The 20,714-nt window shown below is 35.7% G+C and overlaps 1 protein-coding gene across 2 annotated transcripts; it reads right to left on the bottom strand.

The window, feature by feature from the left end:
- Positions 1–1,044: 1,044 nt before the first annotated feature.
- Positions 1,045–17,711, bottom strand: LOC107821741 (acetolactate synthase small subunit 2, chloroplastic-like). Of its 2 annotated transcripts, none has more exons than XM_075224776.1 (12): positions 17,384–17,711; positions 15,959–16,172; positions 15,205–15,288; positions 14,585–14,653; positions 12,099–12,182; positions 6,585–6,737; positions 5,080–5,163; positions 4,540–4,644; positions 4,324–4,446; positions 3,540–3,692; positions 2,875–2,940; positions 1,045–1,499 (listed from the first exon to the last, which is right to left on the bottom strand). In XM_075224776.1, the coding sequence occupies exons 1-12, from the start codon at positions 17,623–17,625 to the stop codon at positions 1,416–1,418; spliced, it is 1,461 nt and encodes a 486-aa protein (XP_075080877.1). In that variant the 5' UTR covers positions 17,626–17,711; the 3' UTR covers positions 1,045–1,415. The 2 variants fall into 2 exon arrangements, with proteins under 2 accessions (XP_075080877.1, XP_075080878.1); XM_075224777.1 differs by having other exon boundaries at positions 3,521–3,692.
- Positions 17,712–20,714: the final 3,003 nt, after the last annotated feature.

The following is a 20,714-nucleotide window of genomic DNA, read 5'->3' on the forward strand; positions in this document are numbered from 1 at the left end:
TAAAAAATTATGCATGGTTTCCTTACAAGAAAAATTGGTCCTAATAATCAGCCTAATTAATTAATGTTTCCATTCATGCCACATGAAACAGAATAACCATATCTTTTTTCCCTATACTCAACAATCTCTGAACTTTCTTAATTCCCCATATTTCCTTCTAAATTACAAAACTATAAATTCAATCCAGAAAATTACAACTCCACACAACAAAAGGAAAAACAAAAAGAGGAAAACTCAGAAATGACTAACAATCAGAATTTTATCGTTCTTTGTTTTCTTTTTACAATTCTTCTATCAAGCTTTACTCTTCTTGGAAGTGCAAGGAGATCATCAAATGAGTTTGAAATTGAAAAGGCAAAAACACTAGCACACGACGCCATAGCTCAAGGCATTCGCGAAGTTAAGGAAATAAAAATGTTCATAAACTCTCTGCTTAAGCTTAAAAGCTTAAGGTATTTACAAGCTACAAGTAATTCTCAAGTTTTTGGTTGTGTTGAAGGTGTAATGGAGAATATGGATGAGCTTAAGGATACACTTTATTTAGTAAAGCATCTTAAATCATCAGATAATTTCTTATTTGATGATTATTCACAGCCTATGGAACATGTGTTGAAGAAGACAAAAAAGAATGGGAAAATGTGTGTCAATGCTCTTAAAGATGTTGAAGATTTGGTTTTTGCTACTATGGTTAAGAGGAAACTCAAGGATTTATCTTTGATTGTTGATGATGTTGTCTACCGCCTTCATGAGATTAAAGCTGCTAGAAAAGCTTAATTAAGAATATCCTAAGAAAATGTACTCAGTATAACAACATAAACATACCCAATATATTCTCATGCACATAGTATATGCAAAGGATATAATGTATATGCAGTGATAGTGTATAAGAGTATTTACACTATCAATGCAATTTAACCCGCTATAACAGGTTATTGTTCTAGTTTTCAAGCTACCATATCATACTTTATTATTATTATTATTTAATTAAAGATGAACATTACCTTGGAGTCAATTAATTGCAGAAATTATAAGAAACTCATAAAATAAGAGCTATGATTTAATTATCGAATATTTAAAAAATGATTATTTAGTGCAAACAAATTCACTAGTAACTAGCATATAGATATTTCACATGCACTTCTCCCAACTGCGTTAATATACAACATTACTCAACTTACTAGGCTCTACTCCACATTTTGGAGTTCTGTCAACTTTTTTCAATTAAAATTCTATGATTGAATGCCTAAATAATACAACAGAACTGTCACTAACGTGATAGTGACAAACTTACTTTTATCAGGGACCTGCTCGCACTATAAATAGCATACAACAAAACTCTCTTTTCTCAGACTAGTAGAAATCAGCAAGAAAAAGAACTCGGCCATATTAAAATGCACTTAGACATTTAACTAGCACTATAAAGGAAGAGGATAACCCCGGAGGGATGTCGAGTCCACGCCTGATTCTCGCACCAATGCTATCCGCCCTGTACGAGCCACCTACAAGGGGGAAAAATGATGATGTGGATAAGAGGGTAACACTACTCAAAAGCAGGCTTTGAAGTACAGGTTCTTGTTCTAAATGCATCCTCTAGTTAATTATTTTACAAGATTCAACACTAAATCCATCTCCCTAATTTACTTCTTGTCCGTTAATTAAGATCTTACAGACCATGTTGGTAAATTTCCCAACAGTGCAGCAGAACACAACTCCAACTAGATGGTGGGACTCCTTATAACGCAAGGCTCAAGACTCAAAGAGTGCAAGTATCAAGGCTCCATATGGATGTGGAAAACCAAAAACCTAACGACTCCAGAACATCTAATAAAGTTAAGGCATTTGCCAAAGTAATCATTCACTCTTCATACTTCAGTGGTTAAGAATTATTTACATTTCATGACTTGATGTCTTCATTGGTATGCTGCAGATAATTCAAGATCATCACAGTACATTGATGTAGGGCCATCACGCCATGGATTCTCTTATGGGATGTAATATTTAATAGAATATGAAGTGATCCATTTTTATTCTAATGGTATCTTCTTGAAACTTTTTACGTCTGAAACATATCTTATTAATGTCTTTAGATTCGCATGCAAGAATCATATATCAACCATGTTGCATGACAAAGATAAATCAGGAGAAGTCCTGCTCAAAGAGCTTGGATGTCTCGGAATAAAAAATGTAGCTACAGACTCAAGGTTAACAATGGAAGTTTGAAGCTTGATGTTAACTTCATCTATTTCGCAGATAACTAAGTCACTAATACGGTTGTAGAAACAAACACATCACTAGAACAAGAGAAGCACAAGCATTACCATTGGAGCCTTTAAATGCACATACTTCACAACCTCAGATCACTTAGAACTGTACTTGAAGTTCGATTCTAAAACAGTCAACTTTTGGAACACAAAAAAGAAGAAGTTAAAAGTAAAAACTAGATGCAAGCTTTCTTTCTGGGGTTAAGGGCTAGCTCACTTGGTGAGCTTCCTGCCTTCCACATTTGAGGGGGGAGGGGTCAAACCCCATCAGTAGCATAACATCCCCTTCCTCTTCCCAGTTCCCCCCACCCCTGATGTAAATAAAATTTATAAATAATAAAAAAAGGATGCAAGTTTTCCGAATCTTTCTCAGGCTAACCAAGCCCGTCAAGTCAAATAATGTTCGGTTCATCCTTCTGGTTACAAGACACGTTCTAACTTCATGCGCTAAACTATGGATTGCTCTTCTCCAAGGAGCCGGAGGTTGGAGAGAAGGAAAGGAAGAAAAAAGGTTTAGAACATACAAACTCAGATTGTCCAAATGCAGGATACCACTTTCAAGATGCCGGCCTATATACGTTTACAAATCAAAATGCAGCTTAGAAAAACAAACCTCACAAATGCCATAAGGCTCCAGTAATCTTTGCAATGCCAGCAACTTGTTAAAGTCTCCAGTCAACTGCAAAAAGTGCACGCAATCAAATTCAGAGAGAAGTCAATGAGGAATCTGGGCAAATGGCACAGGTATTCACGAACAGTCCTTTTCATTATTTGCGAAGAACTTCTTTGTATGTGTGTGTAAATATTTATATCTTTTCCAGAAGCACCAATTAAAAATAATATCTTTTACAAAAGCAATATGCATATATAGAACAAACTGACACCGCTTGAAAATAATACAAAAATAACTATCACAGGACTTGAAGTAGAGCCTTTAAACTACAACATTCCCAGAGTTGAACCCATTTACAAGCGGAATCGTGACAATAGACCTACACCGCTTGTGCAAAATCTTAACTGCGCCACTGGTCAAGTATGTTAATAGAATGGCGTTAACATGTGTGCATTAATGATTAACTGATTGACTGACGTAAGAAATCGCTAGAACGAACATGATAAATAAAGATATAAATAATTGACAATTAAAAACTTAATCTTCTATAAGATGTGAGCATACCTACAACAAGTAACAGCACAAAAAGAGTTGAAAACACCACCAAAAAAAGAGATTTAAGTTATAAACATGAATGTTACTTAACCCCAAAAAAAAAGTTTCACCTCCAATGCTACTGTATGATCAGACACATCAACAGGTTTAGCGCGGAAAATACTGGCAATATCAAGTACATCCCTCCTTGCTGTTGCATTGGCGGCTACTTTAATGAGCATTAGCTCCCGCTCCGCAAATGGTAAATGAGTTATATCTTGAACCTAAAAACACCAAGCACAATTGTATTATCCGTCTGATCTAACTCCAACGAACAATATTTAAGTACATATCTGTGAAGATTGAAATTTATTATAATAGCTCCAATAATGTGACAGCCATATTCCTAGAGTGGAAAAAAATCTCAGTCAAGCTGAAAATTTTCTTTTGCTCTATAAGCTTTATTTGCTCATTGAGAAGGTGTGGTTTTAATCACTATGACCTTAATGGTGAGGGAGAGGTGAAAGTACAATACTTGCTTGCTTTTAAGTTTTTGTGAAACTAAAACAGAGGTGGCAAAGCGCAAAGAGTCTGGAAGATGAACAAGGCTAAGCACACTACCAGGAAGGTTGAACAGAAAAGCGCTAACTCTAAGAATAGGTGGGAAACTTTAAAAACAAAGACAAAACGATTATCAGATCGCTAGGCCAGATAAAGACCAGGATTCTCACTGGTCAAATTCACGGAAAACTAAATAATTCCTTAAACCAATTACAGTAACAAATACTAAAACTAGTTTGGCCCCCTCTTATAGTATATTGAGTTTCCATGGTAGGTAAACTTTTTCCCAAGCACCTATTCATCTCAAATCAGCTTGTAGCTAGCTCGTGAACATCTATCAGCTTGTACACTTACCTCATGAATATCTACCAACTTGTAGAATTGCTTGACCAATTTTCCTATAGTTTCATCAGTTCCAGGGATCACCGTTGTAATGCGTGAAAGCCCCTCTGATTCTGCAGGGCCAACAGCAAGACTCTGCAACATAATCATTGGAATGAAGCTCGGACGAAAAAATCAAGCAGAAAAGAAATTGTAAAGGAAACAGCAAGAATCAGTGGAAAAAACAACCTGAACGTTATATCCTCGTCGAGATATAACACCGGTTATCAGATTGAGGACCCCGGGAGCATTGTTGACAAGCATGACTATTGTGTGCGACCGAAGCCCACTCAACTGCAGTATCAAAATGATGATCAGATTTGTAGCATGTAGAGGGAATCAAGAGAAGTAGAGAACCACCAGAATAGCCTCCATAAGTTTCTTTTATCGGCTAAGACTAAAGTTCTTGACTTCTTCTTTTTTTGATAAGGTAGACTAGAGTTCTTGTCTAACAATGGCTCCACTTTGACTAATTAATACTTGCTTTAACAAATAGGTCCTGTGAATTTAGAATGTGGAATTTGGGAGGGATGTGCATGATTTTTTTTAATCACCGTGTTTTTCCGACAATCTTTCTCAATTTTGGAAAGGAAAATTCAGCTTTTCATCTATTAGAAGGCTCAATAGTTCAGGGACTAAAATAGGATACACAGATACGGAGTAATGTAGGTTTCTCCATGGATCACAGAAATAAATAGATTGATCTTGAGAAGCAGATTGGGTCCTTACATCTCCATCATACAGATATCCCCAGTGGGCATCAAGTACTTGAACCGAGATATCATCACTGGATTCCACGGGATAAACATCACCCTATATTAATTTAAAAAAAAAAGGATTTGTAACTTTAGATTAAATGAAACACAGCAAGAAAATCAAATAGAAATTCACACATTGGCTAAAACTGAATGCAAATTCCGCTTATTGAGATTCAACACATTAAACCATCATAAATAAAGCAGAATCTGAGAGCCAGAAGAAATGCAAGACTTAGGTGGACTATGCCAAAAACCTCAACAGATTTACTGAGGCAAAAAACCTGGTGGAATTTGATCCCAATGTGCATATGGTGGATAGTTTGGAATGAGAATATACTAGAATGTCATCAATGAATAAAATCACGAACAGAAGTTAAAGATGAACTGTATCTTGTTGTTTCATTTTTGGTGTAAAGAAAATTATGTGAATGATGAAGAATCGATTTTAGACATCATAGAATCCTTGTAAGAAGAACAAGGATAGGTTTTTGCTTCTTTTGGAATCTGTAAATGGTTACCAGCACAACCTTTGTGCTGGGTTTCTTTTTTTATAATACATAACTGTTACCTTTGTCAAAAAAAAAATATGAATGACATCAGCTCACACAGCTAAGGACAACCATAATTTTTTTTCTTGATAACCTAATCTTATAATAGATTATGGGATGACCTCCTGAAATTTAACAAGTAAACTGAAACAAGTTTGAAATTTGTTTTGACAAGGCATCATGCCTTCATCATGAAAGAGAAAAGTAGAATCAAGAATGCACATCGTTCATTTGCAACCTGAAACTCAATGATTATGATCCAAGAATCTAAGGCCTCCAAATTCACTATCAGCAATGATAAGTGGTAATAAGAAGCCCAGTTCATACCCACACTTCTGCCTCTAGGAATTTCAAAAAACTTCGAAGTGAAAGATTAGATAATTGTATAACTTTTTTCTCGTTTTCCTTTTATTTAAATCCCAGCATTCTCACTGCGTAAATTGATTCTTCTAACATCACAAAGATTTAATTTGCGAAATGGAAATGCAATGTTTTTATAGATCCCATTACTTTTTTAGTTTTTCCCTTTTCTTTAAGGCTTAGGAAGAGAATAGCTTTCACACTGTACATATTGTTTTGTTTACACCACAAAATTTATTTTACAAATTGGAACTACTATGTTTTGAATCTTTCAGGAAGCTAAGTATAGGTGATGACTTAAGATCAACATTTAGTCAATGAAAATCACATCCAAAGGGAAAAGCCATGAGAAGTTGGGAATAGAAGCTAGAATCGGAAATCTTAATGAGCTAGTTGAATGAAATTAGACCCATAACATATAGCAAGATTCTACAAGTTTTCACAAGAAATTCATGGAACTCTCAAGCATGTCTACAACAACCAAGACCTGGTGTATATGTACCATCAAACACCAAAAATGCATGAAAATAACTTACAACCAGAAAGTGGGTTTGAGAACATTATATACCCTTGAATCATTGCTTGCTTCATTGGCAATTGATCGACTTTTGTTGCTCAGGATACCAACACTGGGAATTTTTTCCTCGAGATCTGGATAAGAAGCTGCAGAGAACCTCCAAAAAGGAGCATCCTCACCCATCATTTCACGTCTCAAAGCGATCTGTGGTGAATGGTGATAATGATCAATCAATAGATAACAGCATCACATCATTCCTAGTGCATTCTTCCTTTTATCTTTATAACTACTTGATTGCATTAAAGTGAGTCAGCCTCTATGCTAGAGTCTAGAAGTATTATACCAACATCTGACTTGTAGCAGATAAACTATGAAAACTGTGACTCCTCAAACTTTAGCTAATTATCCAATTTATTATCCCATTTATGGACGCAAACCTTAAACAGCACACATAACTTTGATCACCACAGCTGGTCTCCAAAAATAACTGGCTTAAACTCAAAGGATACTTATTAACCTGGAACTATGCAATCAAAGAACATGGTAACTAAAATCATCAAAACTATTTAGGCATATATGTAAATATTAGTGTTAGCGGAAACGTAAAAGAAAGAACACAAGATTTAACGTAGTTCGGATCAAAATAATCCTACGTCCACCAGAGAACAATTGCCCTTTTAATATTAACAAAGGAAGGGGAGATTTCTCAATTACACTTAAGAGAATTTCTCTCTTAACTCTCTACTCACTACAATGTATTGTATTATTTTGGGATGATTTTTACAAGTGAAGGAGTGCATCTATTTATAGAGGTAAAGACCTCCTCTTGATGTCATGGGTGACATCAAAGGAGGAAGCTTCCTCCTAGCATCCACACCAACTCTTTCCACCAACTCTTCCAATTGGCATGCCATTGTTGACTAAACATAAACCAACATTTTCAGCATGCCATTGTTAACTAAACATAAACCAACATTTTCAATCTCCACCTTGGTTTGCGTTTCGAGCGTGTGAACAACTCTGGCCAAAACTTCTAAGCTTACTGGGCAACCCCGTTGTAAGAAACAAGAAGAATCAAACCATTGTTGAACATACCACCTCCACCTAGCAACTGTTCTCTTCGGAGTTGCATCAGTTGATGCACACCCCCGCCAAGTCCTTGCAGTGTGCAAACTTAGCGAGCGGGACTATCTTGGTCAACATGTCTGCAGCATTATCGTCTGTGATAACCTTCACGACCTTGATAGTTCCCTCATCAATAACATCTCGAATAAAATGAAATCTGACATCAATGTGTTTAGTGCGCTCATGAAATCTCTGATTTTTCATTAGATGAATAGCACTCTGACTATCACATCTAAGAGTTGATTCCAGCTGAACCAAACTCAATTCCGCTACTAAACTTTTCAACCAGATAGCTTCCTTTACCGCCTCCGCTGCTGCCATGTATTCTGCTTCTGTCGTAGACAAAGCAACAATCGACTGCAAAGTCGACTTCCAATTGACGGCATTGCCAACGAGGGTAAAGATGTATCCAGTTGTGGACCTTCTTCTGTCAAGATCTCCTGCATAGTCAGAATCCACATAACCGAGAATTGAAATACATGTACCACTTTTTCGAAAGGTAAGGCCAACACCAGAAGCTCCTTTGAGATATCTCAATATCCACTTGACAGCTTCCCAATGCCTCTTTCCTGGTTTGGACATGTATCTACTTACCACACTTACAGATTGAGCAATATCTGGACGTGTGCATACCATAGCATACATAATACTACCAACTGCACTGGCATAAGGAATCTTTGACATATGCTCCACCTCATCCTCGGACTGAGGCATTTGTGACTCTGAAAGTTTAAAATGAGGAGCTAATGGTGTACTTACAGGCTTGCACGTTTGCATATTGAATCTCTCGAGAACCCTTTCAATATACCTCTTCTGAGAAAGATGTACAACATCGTCTTCTCTTGAAATCTCCATACCAAGGATTTTCTTTGCATCTCCTAAATCCTTCATGTCAAATTCCTTACTCAATAGTTTCTTCAAAGCATTTATCTCTGTAATGTTGTTAGCAGCAATAAGCATATCATCAACATACGACAGTAAATAAATTATTGAGTTACCAGACATCTTCTTGTGATACACACAACTATCAAATGCACTCCTTGAGAATTCATGTGTAGTCATGAATGCATCAAACCTCTTGTACCACTGTCTAGGGGATTGCTTCAAACCATACAAAGACTTATTTAGTTGGCATACGTGATCTTCTTTTCCCTCAGCTAGGAAACCTTCAGGTTGATCCATATAGATTGTCTCTTCTAGATCACCGTGTAAGAAAGCAGTTTTGACATCAAGTTGTTGAAGCTCCAAGTCAAATTGTGCAACCAATGCTAGTAGCACGCGAATTGAGCTATGCTTCACGACCGGAGAGAAAATCTCATTGTAGTCAATTCCCTCCTTTTGGCTGAAACCTTTTGCAACCAATCTCGCCTTGAACCTAGCATCTTCCACTTCAGGAATTCCCTCTTTCTTTCGGTAGACCCACTTGCATCCAACTGTCCTCTTCCCCTTTTGTCTTTTCACTAAGACCCATGTCTGATTCTTGTGAAGAGACTCCATCTCTTCAGTCATGGCTAACCGCCATTGTGCGGCATCCTTGCAAGAAGTTGCTTCAATATACGAGGAGGGCTCCAGATCTTTAATCTCATCTTGTGCAGCTACGAACGCATATGCAATCAAGTTTGCTTGATTTATAAGGCGTTCCGGTTCTCGTGTCTGCCTCTTCTCCCTCCCCTTCGCAATTGTGTATGGTTCATTGACAGCAAGTTCTTCAACGCCTACATCTTCTGACTCATCTTTAACCTGAGTCTCTTGATCCTTTTCCTTGGCAAGCTCCACCAGAAGCTCCACCTGCTCGTTGTTCTTGTTTCCTGAAAACTCCACGGAAACTTTACGAGGATCAAGTATAGAGGATTCATCGAAGGTGACATCTCTACTAACTATAAATTTGAGTAAAGACAAACACCAAAGTTTGTACCCTTTTACTCCATCCACATACCCTACGAATATGGCCTTCTTAGCCCTTGGTTCAAGCTTTCCTTCATTAACGTGATAATAAGCTGGACACCCAAATACTCGTAAGTATGAATAGTTAGAGGGTTCACCTGACCATACCTCATTCGGAGTCTTAAAGTCAATTGCCGATGCTGGAGATCGATTGACAATATGAGCAGCAGTGTGAACTGCTTCAGTCCAAAATACTTTGGACATTTTGGCTTGTAGGAGCATACAACGAGCCTTTTCAAAAAGAGTTCTGTTCATTCTCTCGGCAACTCCATTCTGCTGTGGGGTATGCCTGACAGTCCTATGTCTTGAGATCCCATGAACCTTGCAGAATTCATTAAACTCTTCATTGCAAAACTCCAAGCCATTATCTGTGCGAAGATACTTGATTTTCCGCTCCATTTGATTTTCAACCAAAATCTTCCACTCTTTAAATGCTTCAAAAGCATCACTTTTTGCCTTCAAAAAATACACCCAAACCTTTCGTGAGAAATCATCAATAAAAATGAGAAGATACCTCTTTCCGCCCTTCGATGGAAGTTTAGAAGGACCCCATAAATCTGAATGGATGTAGTCTAGCACTCCTCTTGTCTTGTGTTTGCCAGTGCTGAAGCTGACCTTCTTCTGCTTCCCTAGAACGCAGTGCTCACAGAAGTCAAGCGTGCTGATCTTCTCGCCTTCCAAAAGTTTACGATTGCTCAACATCTCCAGTCCACGTGTGCTCATATGACCCAGTCTCATGTGCCATAGTCTTGCCTTGTCATCATTAGATAACTGCACTGTAGATGCATTTGCAGAGCCAACAATGGTGCTTCCGGCCAATGTGTAAAGGCCGTTCTCCAGCTTGCCTTTCAGCATGACTAAAGAACCTTTAGTCACCTTTATAGTTCCTGCTTCGCTCATGTACCTGTAGCCTTGTTCATCCAGAGTACTCAGGGAGATCAAATTCTTCTTCAGATCAGGAACATGACGGACTTGTGTAATAGTCCTCACGATTCCATCATGGCAGCGAACCTGAACTGAGCCAATGCCAACTATTGCACAAGTTGCATTATTGCCCATTACTACGGTTCCTCCACTTTTCTCGTAGTTGCTAAACCAGTCTTTTCGGAACGTCATATGCAGAGTACAAGCAGAGTCTAACACCCATTTGTTTTCATAACTACTATTATTATTACACGATGTTGTTAGTACATAATCATTATCAAAATTATGTACATGTTCAACTGTAGATGCACTCGCCTTTTCCTTGGACTTTGACATTGGGCAATCTCGTTCAAAGTGCCCCTTCTTGCCACAACCCCAACACTCTGTATTCTTCTTGTTCACACGAGACTTTGATTTGTGCTTTGATTTGGTCTTTCCCTGTTGGCTAGTCTGGCCTCTTACAAAGAGGCCACTTGCCTGGTCATCTCTATCTCCTTCAATGTGCCTCCGCACATCACTAGAGTTAAGTGCCTGCCGCACTTGCTCAAGCTTGATAGGCTCCTTGCTATACATCATTGAATTCTCAATATCACGATATCCTGAAGTCAATGAAAATAGCAAAGCACATGCAAGCGTCTCCTCCTCCCTTTTAATTCCTGCAATCTGTAAGTCCATGACAAGTTTATTAAACGCATCTAAATGATCTTGTAACGAAGTACCTGACCCCATCTTAAATGTGTGAAAACGTCGTTGTAACAACATTCTTGTTGTCACTGATCGGTCTTGGTATAGCCCTTCTAGCTTTTCCCACGACTGTTTGGTCGTCTCTTCGGTACCCGTACTCACTTCACAAAGCACGTTAGGTGCAAGGGATAGTTGGATTGCACTCAATGCATCCCTTTCAATCTTCTCCTTGTCGGGAGCTGATATATCCGTAGGATACTTTCCGTCAATAGCATGGATTGAACCTTCCCTCCGCAGTAACGCCATCATCTGGATCTTCCAGATATTGAAGTTGTTGCGTCCATTGAATCTATCAATTTCAAACTTCATGGAACTCATATTTGCTTGTTCTTTGTCCTTGGATCGTTAAAGAATCCTATCGCTCTGATACCAATTGTTAGCGGAAACGTAAAAGAAAGAACACAAAATTTAACGTGGTTCGGATCAAAATAATCCTACGTCCACCAGAGAACAATTGCCCTTTTAATATTAACAAAGGAAGGGGAGATTTCCCAATTACACTTAAGAGAATTTCTCTCTTAACTCTCTACTCACTACAATGTATTGTATTATTTTGGGATGATTTCTACAAGTGAAGGAGTGCATCTATTTATAGAGGTAAAGACCTCTTCTTGATGTCATTGGTGACATCAAACTACCTCCTCTTGATGTCATGGGTGACATCAAAGGAGGAAGCTTCCTCCTAGCATCCACACCAACTCTTTCCACCAACTCTTCCAATTGGCATGCCATTGTTGACTAAACATAAACCAACATTTTCAGCATGTCATTGTTAACTAAACATAAACCAACATTTTCAATTAGAATATATCAAACATGAAAATGTACCTTTCCAGTTCGGGCTAGTTCTTTGATCCCAAACTTGCTTAAATTTCTCAAAACGGCAGCCATTTTCCCTGGATCACCAGTTACCTAAGTCAACCACAAGACAACCAATCTGCTTGTTATTTAAAATAGCACAAGAACATGATTAAAATGAAATTATGCATCACCACTCTAGATTATAAACACATCACTATACAAATTAAAGAAATAAACCTGCAGCAAAGTTGAACTCTTTGCAATGCTAATCTCGCTAAAGATCTTACTTAAATTAAAGACTTAACACTGAAGAATCAGATGTCAATGGCTAGCCAAAGTGTTACTAGCTTTCTTCCTCTACTTTTTTTTAATTAATTTTAAGTTTAAACATAGTAGGGTCAAGCAGCCAAGCAGATTGACAAGTATTTTGTTTTTTTTTTCTTCTAGATTCAAATTATCATGTCTTAATCCACTAAAATATGGGGAACTGTGGGTAAACAGCCATGATTGGCAGCACAGAAAAATGGCTGAAAAGCAAGCCATATGTATGGGTCAAAATCTGTCTTTAAAATATTTAAGCCAAGTTAATACTGGGGAAGCGTTCTCAGGTCGATGTTCGTCGAAAAGATCTAAGAAACGGCAAAGTCTGTGGTCGAGGAGTTAACAAGGGCTGAAGTCGAGAAGTCAACAAGGACCAAGGCCGAGGTCGAGTACTTTTGACAGAGTTGTAACGGCTAGTTTCAAGATAGGACATTAAAAGAGAATATTCTAGTGGATATTCTCTGCACTTGTATTGTTAGGGTTTTTAGGAACGCGTTCCCTATAAATAGAAAGAGACAATTATAGGGGACATGTAATATTCATTTATAAGAATACACTTTGACTTGAGAAAGAGAATCAGATCTCATTGCTAGTATACAAACATGACCTTTTCACTAAGATTCTTGTCTACACTTTTTCACTAGATCCGAGAATAACTCATATATTCAAAGGATTGTCCATCACTCATCATTGTCGGAAAGAACATTGACTGATTACATCCTTTCTTGGGTGACTCATTCATTCTATTTACTTAAATGCGATTTATTGTTATTCATTGATATTGAATGCTACATTATTGCCTTTGATTTATAGAATATTTATTGCATACTGCCGCCGTTATTCAAATACACCTACGTAATATTTGTTGCACTTTCGAGAACTCCATCTTAGGGATATTATTGTTAGCTAGGATTAACCCTCATTTATACAAATTTAATTAGTTAAACCAAGATCTATATTTTTTGGTCAAACACTATAGAAGATGGAAAAAAAACAAATAGCAAATGAACACGAACAAATAGCAAGTGAACACGGTTGCATAGTCGGTTAGCAAGGATTACATATTCAAAGAGAATAGGTATTTTAAAAAAAAGGAAATAAAGAATTAAAAATAAGTTCTTCTTTCATCCCATTTTAATTCATTAATTTTCATATAGTTCAATACTAAAAGTCTAAAATAGTGAATTGATTTTTCTATTAAGATTGGTTTACAATAGTTTGAAATACTAAAAGCTTGTTTGGATGGTTGTTACCTATTGTATTCGTCTTGTTACTTTAAATACAATGTTTGTCTTGATTGTTACTTAAATTTTATTGTATCGTATCGCTAAATCCATCGTTACGTAACGACAAAAAGTGCCATTTTATGGAACGACGGATTTGATGTGGTGGCATCGTTTCCTTGTTTTTTTCTCTCATTTTGCCCTTCCTTAAGATAATCATATCTTATCCTTTACCCTACTTTTTTATATAATAATTTTACTTAGTATCCTATTTTTTCTTAGTAATTTTGCAAGTTTATTCTTCATATTGTTAGTGCGTGACATCATGAAACGACGACAAATAATACAATTTATTAAAATGTTGTATTCATCAAACAATACAATACAATGTATTATAATACAATACGATACATTATGAAACGACCTGTAACAACAATCCAAACAAGCTGTAAATTTTTATATTTATATTTAAGAATGGGGACAGACAGAGTATGTTGTTGTTGAATGGGGACAAACAAACATTGCATCAAACTTGAAATAACATAAGTTACCTTTTTTTTAATAAGTTGTAAAAAGTACTATTAGTTTACAGTATTAATTTGAGTTGTTTGGACGAAAATGTTTGCCAAGAGTTCAGAGTTTTACGATAGACTTGAATAAAAAGTAGGCAAGCCAACTAAAAAGTGGCGGAGAGAGTGTGACTTGATTCCAATATGGAAGCATTGAAGACAACAGTGAACTCAGTCTTGTTTGATATTCCCTATTTTGCATGCTACACGACAACTAACAACATAAGTATATGCAAAACTTTATGTGAGAGATGAATCTAAGATCTTTAATGGTGTTGTGCGATTAAGTTTCTAAACAATCACTGATCAAGTACTAGCCACACATCAGAACCAAAGGCACGAGTTATATCATAAACACTTCAAATGACATGTAAAAGCAGGGAAAGAAGAGTGGACTCACCTCGATGGTCAAAAAGTGCTCTGATATATCCACAATTTTTCCTCTGAAGATGTCCACCAACCACATGATCTGAATAACAAAGTAAACCATAAAGAGCTAATACATAGACTAAGAAAGAAAATAATGGCATGCCACCAATCCATATCTTAAACAATTTACGCACTGTTCATTCTATATACATTGTAACTGAAAGATTGAAAGGCTGAAGACCAAGGAACCTTGACAAGTTCTTTTCTATGCAATCAAATTACTGCCTAAAAGGAAAAGGACCCCGTTTTCTGTTTTACAATGGATCTTCATGGAATTAGATCCTTCTTTACTTAATAAATTTCCAGCACCTTTAAAAAATTGATATGAAGGATTTCCAGCTTTTATTTTCCCATTTGATCAGTTTAGTTACTTCAGCGCATAAACAGGCTTAGTTATATTGTTTCACGCAGATAGAGTATTAATATGCTAGCTGCAGTATGTCAGAGATGTAAATTTGGATAAAGTTACATCCATGACAATTTGGCCCCTAACGATCAATCAATAGGAAGATTGTTCCAACTCATTGATTTAGAAATATTGCTGATATAGGAACAAAGTTAAACGCGAAAAGTGAGAGGTGTCTTGTATACTTCAGCTTTTGTGCTTGCATCTGCATTCAGCTTTATGAGCATCAATTCTCGTTCTACTTGTGGTTCTCTTGACAGATCCTCTACCTGAAATATCATACCAATACAAATTAGGAAGTGTGATTTTTTTTATGACAACAGCCAATACTAGCTGAATACAGGGTTGATATAATTTTGTTTCATTGCGGAAGAATTTATGGATATACCTCGATTCAATGCTTATGCACGGGAAGTTGACAACAAGTCATATGCCGGTTAAAATAATGCATATCCAGGTACTACTTTAACTATTCCATGGATTTCCCAGGAGAGGACATTGAAGAATTAGAAACCAATGACAATTACTAATCATTCTCATGCTTTGCATGTCAAAGGCAAAGGAAAATAAATGCGCAAACCTACTGCTATATTAAAAATCACAGCTTCCTCTACAAAATACCTCAGAGAGATTTTGCAAATGATGATTGCTTACAAGTATAGCAATCATAAATGCTTTTAGAGAAATATAACACACAAGCAGGAAGATATTATGCGAGTTAACAGGGGATCTGATTGACAAAAATGTAGAAACGGGTATCTGACGTGTGCGGCTAGTCATGCCATAGGCACAAACACACAACTGCACCCACTAGAGCCTATAGAAGCTATCAAATTGGTAACCTTCCTACTATAAAGATATCCAGGAAACCCAGAGAGAAATACTATTAAGAAGCTGAGCAACGAAATACAGCCTGATATTTCAGAAAATTAAACTAACCTTCAAGACATTAACAAGCTTGTTGAGCTGCTCTACAACTTGTTGCAAGACCTTCTCAGTTCCAGAGACAACTATGGTAAAGAGAGCTTTATCCTTGTTCAAACCAACAGCAAGTGACTCAATATTGTAACCCCTTCGAGCAAAAACTCCAGCAATTCTGTTTATTATACCACTTTCATCCCCAACAAATACTGAAATGGTGTGACATTTTACCCTGGTAATAAATAAACGGTGAATTGCAACTCCACGAGGCGCAGACATATAAACAACCTCTATATAACTCATGGTGAATCAAAAAGTAAAGAAGATTATTTCTTTGATCAGTCAATCAAAATGTAAAGAAGGTGGCGTACTAGTTTTCCGAACAAATAACCAAATCTGGTTGATTGTAACACTTGCAAATCAATCCTGGATCTGCCATGATATCCATGCACATGGAAGCCCTCTTCCAGTTTGAGTTAAGTTAATAAAGAACAAATACAGGGGGAAGGGAATAACCTATATAAAGAGTTCTAGACGAATGTGATGTGAAGAAAAAGCTCATTAATCATTATATATTCAGAACCAGAGGATTTTATCCTTCTGTGAAATCAGTTGGTTAAAAAGCTGGTTTTCGGATAAAGAAATCTGCTACCCAGCAATATAGCACCTTTTCATGGCTTAATATTCCGTCAGAATCACGAGACTAAGAGTCAAAATTTTCTTCTTTTTTTTTATGATGGTGGTGTCAGGGTCAGCTTAAGCACACCCCGACTATTCCACCGAGTACCTGCTACCTCCCACAAGCACCGGTACCAAGTAACTTTGCCCACCAATGTAGGCGGATGGGGAGTCAAAAGTTTAATCAATCAAGAACCAGTCATGCATGCATGGAACATCAAATGGACTCGTGAAAATAGAGATAGGTAGAGAGAAATGGCAAAATAATTGGAATCTTATCTACTTTTACTTATCAAAAGCGGAAAAAAGCTTAATAATCCACATTTAAAAAAATAATCCTTTTTCTTTTTTGTCTTTTTCCCCTAAACTAGCGTCACCATCAAAGCGATGATAAACAAACTTATCTCCTCATTTTATTTCAAATTGACAAATAGTTACTAATCTATCAAAAAACACGTTAATGATTAATCTTAAACAATCGCATTCATTAATCAATTGTCAGAACACACATCTATACAAGCAAAAATAAAAGGTAATTAAATAGAGCTATATCCCGAATGGAAAATGATCAGTCGATAGAATGAGCAAAGAACAACCTTTTTGAAGCACACAATATTTGTATGTTGCGCTATTCCGGTAGTACATTAACACAAAATATTTGCAATCCCTCGTACTAAGCTCCAAACAACTCAACAATCACAAAATTACCAAATCTCAACTTCTCATGCACCTAATAATGAACTAAATATACTAATTGTAGCTTACCGAGAGGTAGAAGGCGACGGAGGAAGTGGCGGAGCCATACGTGTCACGGAAACAGCGCCATTATCAGTGCTACCACTTCCACTACTACTCGCCGCAGTATTTGCCGTAGTTATAACCGGCGAATGCTTTTTAAGACCGAAACTGAAATTCCGGCGACCGAGTTTAGACGGAAGAGTTGGTTTACTTAATGCTGGTAGGAAACTTTTCTTACTCAGCCCCGTCGCTGTCGCCGCCGCCGCCATGGTTGTTTTGCTAAAACTTAGCTGCAGCGTCACAGTGAAATGAAAAGAAAGGATGAATGAAGAATTTGTAATTTGCGAATTTTCTATTATTATTTTTCCTACTATTAATAAGGCACAGTTTAAGGAGCTCGAGTCAACATGGCTGCTTGTGGCCTAATGACGAAAAAACCAGAATCTTAGTTTAAATGCCAATTATATGCTGACTTTGTAACCTGGGCCCATAGGGTATTTAGGTAATTATATTAAAGGAAGCTACTTTATTTGTACCCGTTAATTTAAAGCTTCTACCACCTGGCACTAGATGCTTTATGCTGGGCCCATAAAAATGATGAGTCTACAACAACTTTTCTTTTGAGTTGATAAAATTTTATATTTGGAAAACCTGATGCAATATACAGTTCCTTCATTAAACTTTTGGGTTTTTCATATATGTGCCTAGCTTTCTAAAATTGAAAGCCTTTTTCAATTCTATCCCTAGCCTTTTTGAATTTGTATTTTCTCCGTTTTAATTTTGATTTAATTTATCTCTTAGAGAAAAGAAGATGGACAATTATTTTAAGGTTAATTGAGCTTACTTGGTTTGACTAAATCAATAAAATATTTGAACTTAATTTTTATTTTCTTGGAAAATTTCTTGTGCAAAGTGGAGGATAACGCTAAGACTTTATTTTCTTTTGCTATTAGAATTGATCCTATTTGAAAATCTACACTAATTATTTGGTACTTTAGAATGTCATAAGAAATTTCAACATACAACACAAAAAGAAGAAAAGAACTTTACAAATATTTCAGGAATGGTTTAGATTGTATTGTCAATAATAGGTAGCTCACCTTATGCTTATGTGATGTATTTTTCATATTTTGAGTATGTTAGTGGAGTATCCTTTCTTATAAATCATGAGTTAACAAAATTACTTCTTGAAGAGCAGGTTGTATAATGACTAACATAATAATTTATCATCGCTTATAAATGGTTGTTGAGAAGATTAAGTTGAAGTAGATAAAAGACGAACTACTATTTTTTCTTTCTTTCATAGAGTATCAAGTATTTTGGACATAGCAAGAAATGCCATGTGTATCATATTTGATTATGGAATTATTAGTAAACTTTATCTTAAATGAAATAATTCGCTTCTTTGACAAGTTATGATTGTGTATATTTTTCTCCAATGCATGACATCTTTATACAGTAGTTATTCGGGAGCACCCATAGCTTTGACTGTAGTGAGAAGCCCTTGTGAAAAAAAATTAATTAGTGCATTATAAAAATAATATTATTTCTACGGAAGAACCAAATAATATTTTTATTAGTGTACTTATAAATTCAGGTATCACCTTACATTTAAATGTAAGTTGTGGTTATTATTATCGTGTTGTTGAAATATGTTATTTACTATTCTTTGTATATATAGCAGAAATGGGAAACTCAATATGAAATTGATACGAAGAATCACATAATCTGGACTGTGAAAATATTTTTGTTCTATCAATTTAACATCTCAATTTTCCATCTTAAATAATTTGATTTAGAGCCCGTTTGGCTTAGATGATAAGCATTAGGTGCTGAAAAGCACTTTTAAGTGTTGAAGCTCATTTAAAAAATAAACAGTTATGTGTTTGGATAAAAGTGCTAAAATTAATAATAAGCAGCTGAAGAACTAGGTATACGAAGAGTTTTATTTAAAAAGAATTATTTTAGGGATAGAATAGTAAATTTTTTGGTCAAATCTAAATTGCTTATAAGCTGAAATTTGATAAGTTGAGGGAGACCAACTTATGGATTTTGGCTTATTTTTTTACTTATAAGCACTTTTAATCCTACCAAACGCGTAGATAAACCAAAAAGTGCTTATAAGCCAGTTTGACCAGTTTATAAGCTTAGTCAAACACCCTCTTAACAATAATTCCATAATGTGGAGTGCAATTGAAATTCTTGGTTATCTAATTTTTTTTATTTCTCAGCAAATACGTAGAATTGATAAGTAAAAAAAGAATCTAAAAAATTACTAAAATGAAGTACATACAAATTAAATTAAAGATTTATGATGAGTTTGGGCCTACAACTTCATATGCACTCAATATGATCATATTAAAATGGAGGTAGTATTCACTATTATTTGGGGTTACTCAAAAGGGCGATATTAATTGAGATAATTAATAAGGAAACACATGTAATTGAAGTTGTTTATATGCCACGAAAATCACATACTCCTCCGGTCTTAATTTAATTTTTGTTTGTTTTCATATATTATGAAATTCACCTTTTAGCATTAATTAACAATATGACCATAAACCTTAATTTATTCATTAAAATTATAACAAATACTTTTAGGATTTTTATTCCAAGGCCAACTAAAAAAAAAAATTAATCCCTTCTTGATATCTGAAAAATCAAATATTGTGGACGATAAAAAAGATCAAAAAAATCAATTAATGTGAACATGAGGAAGTATTAATTAGTGTGCCAAACTTTATATTTTCACAAAAAAACGTAAATTAGTTCAAGTTTTGGATTAGGCCCGTGCTAAGTACGGGCTAACGGTCACTTGTACTATATAAAAGTCGATCAAGGGCATCATGGTCATTTCAAAGATATTGTTGGAAGAGAGGTCGATCAAGGGCATCATGGTCATTTCAAAGATATTGTTGTATTGTTTGCTAGTATAATAGGCTCAAAAGCTTAGTTGTGTGTTGTTAACGACAGATAAAACCAAAAGTAAAATGGCCCTATGCTATTGAGTTCTCAGGTGGACCCACTTCCCATTTAACCTTCACTGTCTTTGTCTTCTTTAAATGCACTATTTAATTATTGTTACTCTCCAATTTATTTGAAAACAGATTACTTCTCCCCTTCACTTTTTAAAAAACTATATGAACTTTTAACTAGAAAAATTATATTCTTGATAATTTGATAAACTAAAAGTATACTATGGTAACATACATTAATATCTAACAATTCTATTATCTCCTTTCATTTTTCTTTTTACATTTATTGACTATTTCAGGTAAAGAAGATTTTACAAAAAAGAATTGACAATAATTTATATAGATTTATATTTTCAAATGTTCTTATATTGTTATCAATTGAT

This window comes from Nicotiana tabacum, chromosome 11 (assembly GCF_000715075.1).
Source record: "Nicotiana tabacum cultivar K326 chromosome 11, ASM71507v2, whole genome shotgun sequence".
In the NCBI taxonomy this organism is placed as follows: Eukaryota; Viridiplantae; Streptophyta; class Magnoliopsida; order Solanales; family Solanaceae; genus Nicotiana; species Nicotiana tabacum.

Bases quoted from the DNA above. Each gene is read 5' to 3' on its own strand.
- LOC107821741 (XM_075224776.1), bottom strand. From the start codon at position 17,625: ATGGCGGCGGCGGCGACAGCGACGGGGCTGAGTAAGAAAAGTTTCCTA. The intron at 15,289-15,958 runs GTTAGTTTAATT...ATGATATTTCAG, and splicing joins AGCTTGTTAATGTCTTGAAG to GTAGAGGATCTGTCAAGAGA. The intron at 3,693-4,323 runs GTAAGTGTACAA...TGGTGTTTTTAG, and splicing joins AGTTGGTAGATATTCATGAG to GTTCAAGATATAACTCATTT.